This window comes from Diospyros lotus, chromosome 9, assembly GCF_014633365.1.
Source record: "Diospyros lotus cultivar Yz01 chromosome 9, ASM1463336v1, whole genome shotgun sequence".
Classification (NCBI taxonomy): Eukaryota; Viridiplantae; Streptophyta; class Magnoliopsida; order Ericales; family Ebenaceae; genus Diospyros; species Diospyros lotus.
The window spans coordinates 7,409,955-7,421,579 of NC_068346.1; the positions used below are offsets into that span (position 1 = coordinate 7,409,955).

Genomic DNA, 11,625 nt, shown 5'->3' on the forward strand with positions numbered 1-11,625 from the left:
ATAAAAGTAGATATTATGCTATTATTAATAAATTATTATTATTCCAACCTCTAGAAGGAGGAGGAGGAGGAGGAGGACTGAGGAGGTTCATATTGGTCGGCAAAGAATGATTAAAATAAGGGAAAAGGCCAATTGGTTAAATCATATGTTGAAGATATTTATGTAATTTAGGGCTCCAATTGGTCCATTTTCATCGGCACCATCCATATACATTATCGAGCGAGCACACATTCTCTCTCTCTCTTCCTCTCTCTCTAAACGCTTCCACCCAGAGAGAGAACGCTTCCACTCCACCGAGAGAGAGATAGAGAGGATGGGGATGGACGAAAAGGACGACGACGCCGGCTATCGGAGCTCCGGCAAGAGGCTAAAATGCGCCAGAGATGAGGAGGAGGAGGAGCAGCAGCAGCAGGAGGAGGAGGAGGAAGAGGAGGAGGAGGCTGGAGGAAAGAGCGAGCTGCCGCTGAAGCCGAGCGGCTTCTTCTACCCGATGATGCCGTCGGCTTTCGTCGTTTCCGATGCTCTTGAGCCCGATTTTCCGATCATTTACGTCAACAAGGTGTTCGAAATCTTCACCGGCTATCATGCCGACGAAGTTCTCGGCCGGAACTGGTAAATTTTCTTGCTTGAATTCGTTGCAATTTTTTGATTGAGTAGGTTCTGGAGTTTCTTTTATTCGGTTGGGTCATGCTCTGTTTTATTTCCTCGAATGTATTGGGGAAAGGGTTGGATTTTAAATTGTGAGAAGTCTAAATTTGTTGCACCTGCCGATTCTCATCTATTAGTTGGATTGGGTTGAGTTCGATTAGTAATTTTTTTGGGGAAAAAAGGAGAATTGCTAGACTTAGCAGCAACATTATTTCCTTGTTCTTTTCCTTTTCTCTTCCAGCTTTCTCTCTCTTTTGTAACTGATTCTTGTTGAACCGATTTTCCGATCATTTGCGTCAATACTGTGCTCTAGATTTTCCCCGTTCTCACTTGAATGAATTTCTGCACGGAAACTGTTAAATTTTAGTATTTTGGATACACTATAGTCATTTGATTTTTGAATTTTTTTTGGTTTTCTTGTGGTCTGTTTGGTTCCCGGGAAAATACTGGGAAAAGGGAAGAATATGAAAATAGCACTTCTCTATATGATGGGACTCCCTAGATTCGAGTTTGATGTTCGATTGTTTTGGTTATGAAGGTCTGTTTTTGGTTTATATTTTTTGTTGTTTGGTTAATCAGAAAATGTCGGAAAAGGGCAGGATTTGAAACATGGAAAAGCTCAAGTTTGTTGGTAGTTTCTGCTACTGTTGTGGGCTTCAACTATGCGATTTGTTCAGTCGAGGTCAATTAGTCATTTTTGGCAGAAATATGAAAATTACTAGAATGGAACAAAGTGTTTCTTGTTTTGGCGACCAGAGAGAATGGAGTGATAGGAACTCCGGCTGATTTACGAAAGGAAAAAATTGAAACTTGTATCTTAGTATCCTTTTGAACTTCTTTAATTGATTATCGGTCAAATTTACCATTAATGTTTAATTGCTTTGGATATATTTAAAATAGTGGAATTGTTTTATTTGAAGCATGCTCTGTTGATATGCTCCAACAATGTGGTTTGATTTGATTGGGGTTCAATCCCTATGAAAATAATTTTGCCTAGAAACGTAATTTGTTTAATAGCTTGCACAGTCTGAAATACTAATTCTTGATGAGTAAATCTGCATATTGTTCTTTGTAAGGGCCATTGTGTCACTAATTATCCTTCTAGAACACAAACACTATTTGTCGTCTTTTTTTTCCCCTTTCTTTTATGATAAGTCTCACCTTGTTATTCTTTTGCATCAGTCGGTTCCTACAATACAGAGACCCTCGTGCCCAAAGAAGGCACCCTTTAGTCGATCCTGTTGTTGTTTCAGAGATCAGAAGATGTCTCGAGGAAGGCATTGAATTCCAGGGTGAGCTTCTGAACTTCAGAAAAGATGGTACTCCCCTGGTGAACAGGCTAAGACTTGCCCCCATACATGGTGATGATGGAACAGTGACACATGTGATAGGAATTCAAGTGTTTTCTGAAGCAAAAATAGATATGAATAGTGTATCTTATCCAGTTTTTAAAGAAACTTGCCAGGAGCAATTTGATCAATCTGGTAAATACCCTCAAAAGAGTGGACAACTTCCATACAATCAACACCAGGAAATATGTGGGATTCTTCAGCTCTCTGATGAGGTCCTGGCTCACAACATCTTGTCACGCTTGACACCAAGGGATGTTGCTTCCATTGGTTCTGTTTGTAGAAGGATTCGCCTGTTAACCAAGAATGAGCATGTCAGGAAGATGGTATGTCAAAATGCATGGGGTAGAGAAGTCACAGGTACATTGGAACTGATGACTAAGAAACTAGGGTGGGGTCGTCTGGCTAGGGAGTTAACCACTCTTGAGGCTGTTTGTTGGAGGAAGCTGAAAGTTGGAGGCGCGGTGGAGCCCTCGCGCTGCAACTTCAGTGCATGTGCTGCAGGGAATCGACTTGTATTGTTTGGAGGGGAAGGAGTTAATATGCAACCAATGGATGATACATTTGTTCTGAATCTTGATGCTGCAAATCCAGAGTGGCGTCGGGTGAGTGTAGAATCATCTCCACCAGGGCGTTGGGGCCATACACTCTCATGCCTGAATGGTTCCTGGTTGGTGGTGTTTGGTGGATGTGGGAGACAGGGATTGCTCAATGACGTGTTTATTCTTGACTTGGATGCTGAACAGCCTACTTGGAAGCAAGTTTCTGGTGGAACTCCCCCTCTCCCTAGATCTTGGCATAGCTCTTGCACCATAGAAGGCTCTAAGTTAGTCGTCTCCGGTGGATGCACTGATGCAGGGGTACTTCTAAGTGACACGTATCTTTTAGATCTCACAACAGACAACCCAACATGGAGAGAAATCCCTACTTCTTGGGCTCCACCCTCTAGGTTGGGCCATTCACTCTCAGTTTATGGTAGGACAAAGATTCTCATGTTTGGAGGGCTTGCCAAGAGTGGGAACTTGAGATTACGATCAGGTGAGGCATACACGATTGATCTAGAGGATGAAAGGCCACAATGGAGACAACTGGAATGTGGTGGTGCATACACTGGCATAGGTGGTCAGAATGCTGTGGTTCCTCCTCCTAGGCTTGATCATGTTGCTGTAAGCATGCCTTGTGGGAGAATTATTATATTTGGCGGTTCTATTGCTGGGCTACACTCTCCTTCTCAGCTTTTCTTGTTGGATCCTTCTGAGGAGAAACTGTCGTGGAGGGTTCTTAATGCCCCTGGGCAATCACCGAAGTTTGCTTGGGGTCATAGCACCTGCGTGGTTGGAGGAACAAGGGTTTTGGTTCTTGGGGGCCACACTGGAGAGGAGTGGATTCTCAATGAGTTGCACGAGTTGTGTTTGGCGAGTAGACAGGATTCAGATCCATGATCCATCACAAGTTGCAACCTCAATGGATCTATTAACAATGTAGGCTGCTAGAGGTTCCATCTTGTTTTGCTGTTTATTTCATTCAATTTCCTGATATGTGTTGGCTATGCACTGAGTATAATTATACTGTTGTATGAAGACACAATGATTTGTGCTTTAGATGCATGTCTGCTATATGTAGTTGCATTGTGCAAGACAGTAATATCCTGTAAATAAAGTGTAGGCTGCTGATTGAGCTTCTTGTTGCTCTATGTTCCTAGCATTTGGCCCGGTTTTTTCTCTATGGAACACATAGGAAACATTCAAACATACTTTCTAAGATCCATGCTTGCATCTGGCTTATCAAACTTTACCAAATGGCAAGATACTGATGTATATATAACTAGCCAGTGTATTTTGCTTGCTTAAGTGGTTGTTTCATGGCATTTCAAATGTGGCAAGGTTTATAGAGTTAATTACACACATAAACTACGAGCTGCTTTTTAAACATCATGGTACCAATTTGACCAAAGTCTACAAGAAACACTGGAAAGAGTTCGCAAGACATTCTCATTTCTATTAGAAAAATACCATTACCATTAACGAGAACGAATGAAGCAGAATAAGAATTAATGTATATATACCTGAAACTTGATGGTGAAGAGAGAAAAATTACTGTTTAAGAAAAGAACAAAATTGTGAAGCACATGGCAGACCAGCTCCTCAAGCTGCATCTGGGCTTTCATTATTTTGAGCAGGGAAAGAATATGAATTAGCTTCTTAATCTAGTGATCTGGTAATCTGCAATCTGGCATCAATCACTTCCATGCAACCGAGTCGATTTCATCTCTGGCGGACTTGTACAGTTCAAGCCTCTTGGCTAGTTGGTTTCTCTTTTCCATCAAAGATGGATCCTCATCCAACATTTTCCCAAGCTGCTCCTTCTGCACATTTGAGGAGGAAGATCATTGTACTTTTTTTTATCGAGCAGAAAAAAAATATGTTTTTTTCCCCCCTTGTATTATTAATAATTTATTTTTGGCCCTGACAACGTGTCAAAAGTACAAGAGTTATTGCCAGTTTTCTACCTTGTTAATTTACTTTTACTTCGGAAAACAGCAAAAAGGGAATCGGAATATGCAAGGCTCTTTGCTTAACAAAGATTACTTTTGTGCAAAGTTTTACCCTTAATTGTAAAGAGAGCATTCCACAAGTTGAATAAGAAACTTCCTAATTACAAACGATTCCTAACACAGCTCATACTTTGGTTAACAAACGATTCCTAGCACAACTCATACTGTGGTTAACAGAGTTTCATTCAAGAATCAACTATTGAGCTTCAATTATTGTACTTTCCATCACTAAGATGATGGGACTGTATTCGGAGATGAATGTAGGTTGAACATCTTATCGATGTTGCCTGGCTTTAAGAGGAGGTCAGACAGTGACAGATGATTAAAAGGTGGTGATAAGTGTTGGAAATTGACAATAGCTAAGAATATGAGAAGAAACTCAATAGTTTCTAATCTAAGTAAATGTGCAAGTAACTTTACCTCCCTCCTCCCAACTTGAGCATAAAATTGGCTGAGCAGATTTTTCTTGGCCTGCAGGACTTGGCAAAAAACAATTGCCTTGGGGATTGAATTCTTGAGTGTATCACAAACCATATTAACGTAACCTGTGACATTTGTTCCTGAAAAGCATAGAGAGGATTTCAGCCAACCTCTAAAGGATATGATCTAAATAAGCATTGGAATTTTTTACGTATATGGCTGTCTTAATTTGTTACAGTCATGAAAGTACCAAGAAGATAGTTTGATCCAATCTCGGAAACCTCTGGCAAATGCCATGGGTTCTTAAATAGCGAATCAATGTCAAACTAGCAGCAAGCTGCTTACCGATCCTCCTGAGGTGATTTTCTGAGTATCGGTCCACATTTGGACCTGGGGCATTTGCAGGAGGATTCTTCTCTGATTCAAAATGAAGCTTGCGGAAAAATTCTACAGTCAAATAAGTAGATTCCATCTCAACCAGCCTTAAAACTGCCTTTCGGCTTTCATCACGAAATCTCTCCAGTGCATCATTTGCAGCAGCTGCTATATCAGATTGAAGCGATGGGAATCGCTTCAATTCCTATTTATCACCACAAGAAATTATTAGGATGCAGGAGCATGCTGTTTTCACTTGCTTTTGGGGTGTAAAATTTGTTTTTTGGACAGAAATTTCTTGATATCAAGTGAGGAGGTGTGTAGACGTCAGATCCAATTCATATTAAAGAAATAAATAGACAAAGGAAGAAAAAGGGTTATAAGAAACGATCTCATGGTTAAACATATACACTCGACCTAGTTTGTCTTCCTTTTCTTTAGTCCATGAGATGTAAAAGAAAGTTGTACCAGAAAACGAGGGCCATATTGTAAGACTACCGATAAATAGTAGGTCAGAAAATAGCTAGAATTGAAGGGCATAGAACAAACAAGGTTAAGACTATATATGTTTGGTTATGGCAGATGCCTAGATGAAGGGAATGTGGGAGAGATTGGTTCATGTTTGAGGAGATTGTTTACCTGTGTTTGTGCTAGGGACTTCCTCACAAGTTCTTTCAGAACGAGGTGTACCTGAGGAAGAAACAGGACAGACAGAAACTAATCAACCACGAGAGCTGGAATATACTAGGATCATATTTCAGGAAAAAAATTTCAAAAGCATAGAAGATAGAACTATTCATTTCTAGTTTGAAGGTGTAAGTTGAGAGACATTAAAAGTAACTGTGTTGTCAGACTTATTTGGTTTTACATGTTTTCCTTAGGGTAGAAGTGCCATGTCCAACAAGGCAGGGGATTTGGTAGACACCTTGATTCATGATAGACAGTTTAGGACCAGAAAAGCACAAAAAGAAGCTTACAGAAAGATGGGGCATTTAGTGTTCAGCCTTGGTCCAGGGATCTTAGAATAGATAATCAACAACATTATCTAGCTAGCAAAATCACATTTGACAGCACTAATCCCTGGAGAAAATCAATTCGCGGTTTGCTGGAAAAACTAGCAGATGAAATGAGTTCAAATTGTAGCAGTAGTGCTCTTTACCTTTCTTAACTGTTGAAATGGGATACCATTCTCCCAAGAACTACAAGAAATGCGTACCTTGGGTGAGGAGACTGAAGTGCCTAAAATGCTTTAATGTTAAACATCACAGGGAAGGTTTTGTAGCCAAGGAAAAATGCTTTTAACTTTCCTGGATCAGTTCACATCCTACAATCCTTATTCCTACACCTAAAGTAAAGTTTAATGAATTATGAATGACTTGTACTCCTATTTTTTCCCCTGTTTCCCTATATTTTTTTATTGCATATTCTCATTTATGTCCTTGCTTCCTTTTTTGCAACTCTGATTTTAGACTAGACCTCTACTTGTTAATTAGCTCAAGTCTTCTAAGGAATTGGGTGACAGATAGAAATGTTCTCTGAATAATCACTAGAGAATGTGATGGTACTGTAGGTTCCATGGAATGTGGATGAATAGCTTGGAACCTTACAGCATCAACAGAGGCTTCAGCTGGGCCTTTGAAGTAACCGAGAGATCCATCAATCAGTCTTCTGTACCCTTGTTCTGGAGCAACCAAATGGGGCTGGTACCCATCTGCTTCTGAAATAACTTTCCTGACATTATTTAGAGAGAGATGCCGATCCAATGGAAGCTTTTTCATGGCAGCTGGTAGTTGATTGTCAAAAACACCATATATCCGATCACCACCTGGTCGCCTAAAAAACAACTCATTTATTTATAAAATGATCCAGGAAGAAAGTTCCTTGCAAGAAACTGAAAAACAGGAAAACTTTTAGCTGTTGAAACTTTATCAACGAAGTTAATCACATAGCCTAAATCTAAACTTTTAGTTGTAGAAATGTTTCAGGATAGAAGGACGGCAAGAGTTTTCTTTTACCCTCCATCAATGTGTTCCTTAAACACGCGGTCAAATGCACGACACATTTCCAAAATCGTTAAGAGCTGGGCCTGTATTACATAGAGGGAAGATTCCGGGGAGTTAGAAACGGGTTAAAACAATCTCTTGAACAATTAAGCTCATTACCCCTCCATCTACAGAAATAGGCCTGCCGATTCGGTCCAACTCCGCGTTAAGCTCATCAATTGTCTTATTTATCAATGCAATTATACTCGGTATACGCTGCCTGATAACAGTCTCCAAATGCTGGTTCACATGCATAAATAGAAATAAGAACATCAGCTTGGAGGTGATTACAGGAATGGTAAAGACAAGTGAGATAAAGTAAATGGGTAAGACAGGAGGGGTACCTTGGATAGAAGTTTTGCCAGATACTCTGAACCCATCTTATGTGCCAAGTGTCCATATTCTGGGCTAGACTCGAAATACTCCTGCTCCTTTCGACGAGCATTAATCATGTCGACATTTTTGTTGATATCTGCTTGTGATCTGTTCACAATCCCAACCCAGGGATGTTGAAGCCTGTATTGTCTTCCTTCAAGAACCTTTAAACATTGAGAACAAGCAATAAATCACACCCTTTTGGTTTGCTAACTTACAGAGCTAACTAGGAAGCAACAGAGAGAGTGCCCGGCAAATGAGAGGAAGAAACAAACATTCTGTGATGTATATAAAGTACTGAAAAAAAATGCATTCCATGATTTGAGAAATTCATTGAGTCCATACATCCAGAGCATTTGTTCCCTTGTCCATCAGATCAAGTTTCGTTAGCACCCCAAAAGTTCTTTCACCTAAACACAAGAAGTCATCGTCGTTGTCATCACGGTTAAATCAACAACAATGTTCCTGCTTAAGAGACAACATTGCAAGAATAAGTAGCCAGCCTAAAGGTGCACCTGTAGGATCAACTTCTCTTGCAAGCTTTATAGCATCAGAAGTGGCAATATCTTGATTAGCAGGAGAGATTGCCAGTATAATGCAATTAGGCTGCAAATCACAGTAATCTATTAATTGATCATAGCGTAAGTGGAATAAAAATATGATCATAAAATATACTAAATTAATTGTGCAGGCTGTGATCAAACAGTTGATCTCATTAATTATCATAAAGAAAATTGGAAGATTATTGTCATTAATTAGAATGCAGACCTTCTCAACATAAGAGCGGACCATATTTTCAATATCTTGAACAATACTGTCTGGTTGTCCCTCTGCAGAGTGAAAACCTCCATTACTCCTCAATATATTTAGCAGAGCATAACATGTAAATGTAATTAGCTTGTTTACGCGCTGTAGTCTGGGAATTTCTCTTAAGATACTTACCCACAGCAACCTTTGTCAGTCCAGGAAGATCTATGAGGGTTAAGTTTACAACTGCAGAACAAGCTCATGTACTTAATAGCCATAAGAATCCAAAAGAGATCTTCAGACAGTTAGGGAAAAAGTGTAAGATATCAAACCATTTGGAGAATAAATGCTCAGTTGAATTGGAACGTTGGAGATTTGCTTAGTCTTCCCTGTAATACGGTCTGTTTCATCTGCAATCTCCTTCCTCACAGCAGCTGCATAGCCCAAAAACAAAATGTTCATTGCTAGTGGAAGATTCTAATGATTCAATACAATTCTGCTTTTTCACACATTTCAATCAATCAGGGAGAATAAATGATTCAAGTGTGAAGAGCTTTGAATGATGGATGAGAAGGATAGAAAGAGTTTGATTAGACGAGAAGAATACTACTGTTGGATGCATCTTGGCAACCAACATGAAACACGGAACCTTCAACTTAATTAATTCAACCAAGAAAACCCACTAAGAAAGCAAAGATTAATGCAAAGAAACACAAAGTAATTTCCAACAATTCAGTGTCGTTGACACTTCAAAAGCCGGTGACAAATAAATGTTTGAAATAAATAAATAAATTTTCTTAGGTTCAACTTACCAAAATCAGTGAACCTCTTCTTTGGTGCATGAAGAAACTCTGCATGCTCAGATGCCCCTTCTATCTTGTGTAATTGCAACACCAATGGCCTCCTAGTAACAATACCTTACATATTCAAAGACAGTAAATGAAAATAAAGCAGTTGTCAAGGAATAAGGGCTCCTAGCCTACATAAATAGGGCTCAAACAAGCTGACTCATAAAAGGTTCGGGCTCATTTATTCAAGTTCAATTTCAAGCTCGTTCAAATCTCAAATCAATAACTTTGCCATCCAAAAACATAAAAAAAAAAAAATCAAACCAAAATGTCTGAATGAAATTGACAACAAGAAGATTCAAATATAAACGAGCCATAAACGAACCTACAATTGAGTACATAAATGAATTTGTTCACGAGCCTAAATGAGCCAAACAATCTCAAATTACTTTAATATTTAACTAAATAAAAGAGTTTAAATAAACCCAAATGAAACCACTTTGTTCATTTACATCCTTAACTATGAAAGAGAGGAAATAGAAGAGAAAAAAATGGTTTACACAGGTACAAAGCTTATGTTAATGAAAAATGATCAGTCGAAAACAGTGATCTCCTTTTTTACCATCAGCATTTTCCCGCGAACCAAACAGGAGATAGTAATTAACCATCAAAATACCAAATTCTAATCCATGGCAAGGAGAAATTACCCGATCCACGGGGCAGAAAGTCTCTTCCAACAACACTTTCCAAGACCGATGACTTCCCAGAACTCTAATTTCAGGACAGAAGCAAGAGTTTACAGAAAAAGCCAAACCTCCAAGAATATCACAAAGGAAAATGAGCCAGAGAGAAAAATGTTACCTGACCTCCGACGACGGCGACGGAGGGAAGCGCTTCCCAGAGGGAGCCTTCGCCGCCATGATCGCCCAAGACGGTGCAGGCCCTTTGGATTCTATTGACCAGCCCAATCAAGCTCTCCATTGTGGCCATTGCCGGAGATATTGGAATGTGATCCGGAAAGATCTCGGTTACTGTCAAAATGCCAGGATTCAACTTTTAATTACGATGATTGCTATCGGAATGAATTGGGTTCTTGGCTTCTTGCTCGGGGGGAGAGAGAGAGAGAGAGAGAACAGAAATAACGGTTGAAGACGTTGGGGTTGCATGGAATGGGGTTACAACGTGTAATTTTGCTTTTTCCATTCTTTTTTAAAACAAAATATAGTTGATCCAATATTGTATTGGATAAAGTATTTAATTTATTATTATTAGTAGGGCAATAAAAATTATTATTTTTTAAAATAAGATTTGAGAATCAATATCAGACAGTATAACGAGGCAACGTTATTTAATTGGTTCAAGTGAATTTTAATTGATAATTAATAACTCTTATGATAGAGTTGCTAACCCCGGAGCATTGTCTACCATCCATCCCTGATTTGAAAATAATTAATTTACGAGGTTTAAGGTGATTTTGAGAAAGTTAATAAAAAATATTAAATTTAGTATATTTTTGGAGTGGGGAAAATAATTGGAGTTATGTGAAATTTTTGGGTTAAAAATATTCAGATGATAAGATTTTTGACTTAGGAATATTATTTTACGAATTATTGTGAAAATTTTTGACTTACGAATATTGTTTTACGAATGATTGTGAAAAGAAGTTGAAATTTTTTTATGAAAAAATATTTATTTCATAATCTTGAGAAAATAATAGAAGAAAATGAGAGAAATTAGGAAAATTAGAAATCTGATTTTTTTTAAGTAATTATGATATCCAAGGTACGTCAAGGATCATAATTGAGTACGATTGGAAGTCTGACGCAAATTTGAGACAAAATTATGCTAAGGGCAAAATTGTCTTTTTGCAAGGTAAGTGGTACTTTTTAATTGAATTTAGTTTTATGAAAATGCTTAGTTTGTAAGTTGTTCGACCCCAAAATTTGATTTTATGTAAATGATCTTATCATATTGGCATGCCTTGATGTGAGTATGTCATGTAGATTGCATTTACATGTTTTGATTTATGAAATATGCATATGAGCATGATGAGATTTACGGTCATACGTTGCATGGGTTTGGAATTAGGTACTGGCACCGTTGCTTTGCCAACGGTGCGCCCATACACCCCGGTTTGGCAAGGAGACTGTAAAAATGTCGGGTAATCTTAAGGTTCAGTCGACCCAAACATAAGAGTTATGATGTTATATGTATTGAATACATACATGAGCATTAAATGTTTTGTACCCTTACTTAGATGATTCATCATCTAACTTAGGTTTTGCCCCTAGAATATTTAAACGTTCAAGATGGAGATTGTAGCATAA

General features: G+C 38.6%; 2 protein-coding genes across 4 annotated transcripts; one reads left to right on the top strand and one right to left on the bottom strand.

Moving 5' to 3' along the window:
* The first annotated feature begins 221 nt into the window (after positions 1-221).
* On the top strand, positions 222-3,690 carry LOC127810063 (adagio protein 3). Its single transcript, XM_052349289.1, has 2 exons — positions 222-612; positions 1,831-3,690. The coding sequence occupies exons 1-2, from the start codon at positions 314-316 to the stop codon at positions 3,437-3,439; spliced, it is 1,908 nt and encodes a 635-aa protein (XP_052205249.1). The 5' UTR covers positions 222-313; the 3' UTR covers positions 3,440-3,690.
* A 175-nt stretch (positions 3,691-3,865) lies between these two features.
* LOC127810064 (phragmoplastin DRP1C) lies at positions 3,866-10,338 on the bottom strand. 3 transcript variants are annotated; one of them, XM_052349291.1, is made up of 16 exons: positions 10,160-10,338; positions 10,006-10,069; positions 9,323-9,427; positions 8,843-8,944; positions 8,706-8,756; positions 8,532-8,593; positions 8,279-8,369; positions 8,109-8,173; positions 7,733-7,927; positions 7,509-7,628; positions 7,362-7,432; positions 6,954-7,179; positions 5,986-6,036; positions 5,317-5,551; positions 4,972-5,111; positions 3,866-4,362 (listed from the first exon to the last, which is right to left on the bottom strand). In XM_052349291.1, the coding sequence occupies exons 1-16, from the start codon at positions 10,286-10,288 to the stop codon at positions 4,237-4,239; spliced, it is 1,833 nt and encodes a 610-aa protein (XP_052205251.1). In that variant the 5' UTR covers positions 10,289-10,338; the 3' UTR covers positions 3,866-4,236. The 3 variants fall into 3 exon arrangements, with proteins under 3 accessions (XP_052205251.1, XP_052205253.1, XP_052205252.1); XM_052349293.1 differs by lacking the exon at positions 8,706-8,756; XM_052349292.1 differs by lacking the exon at positions 5,986-6,036 and having other exon boundaries at positions 6,912-7,179.
* Positions 10,339-11,625: the final 1,287 nt, after the last annotated feature.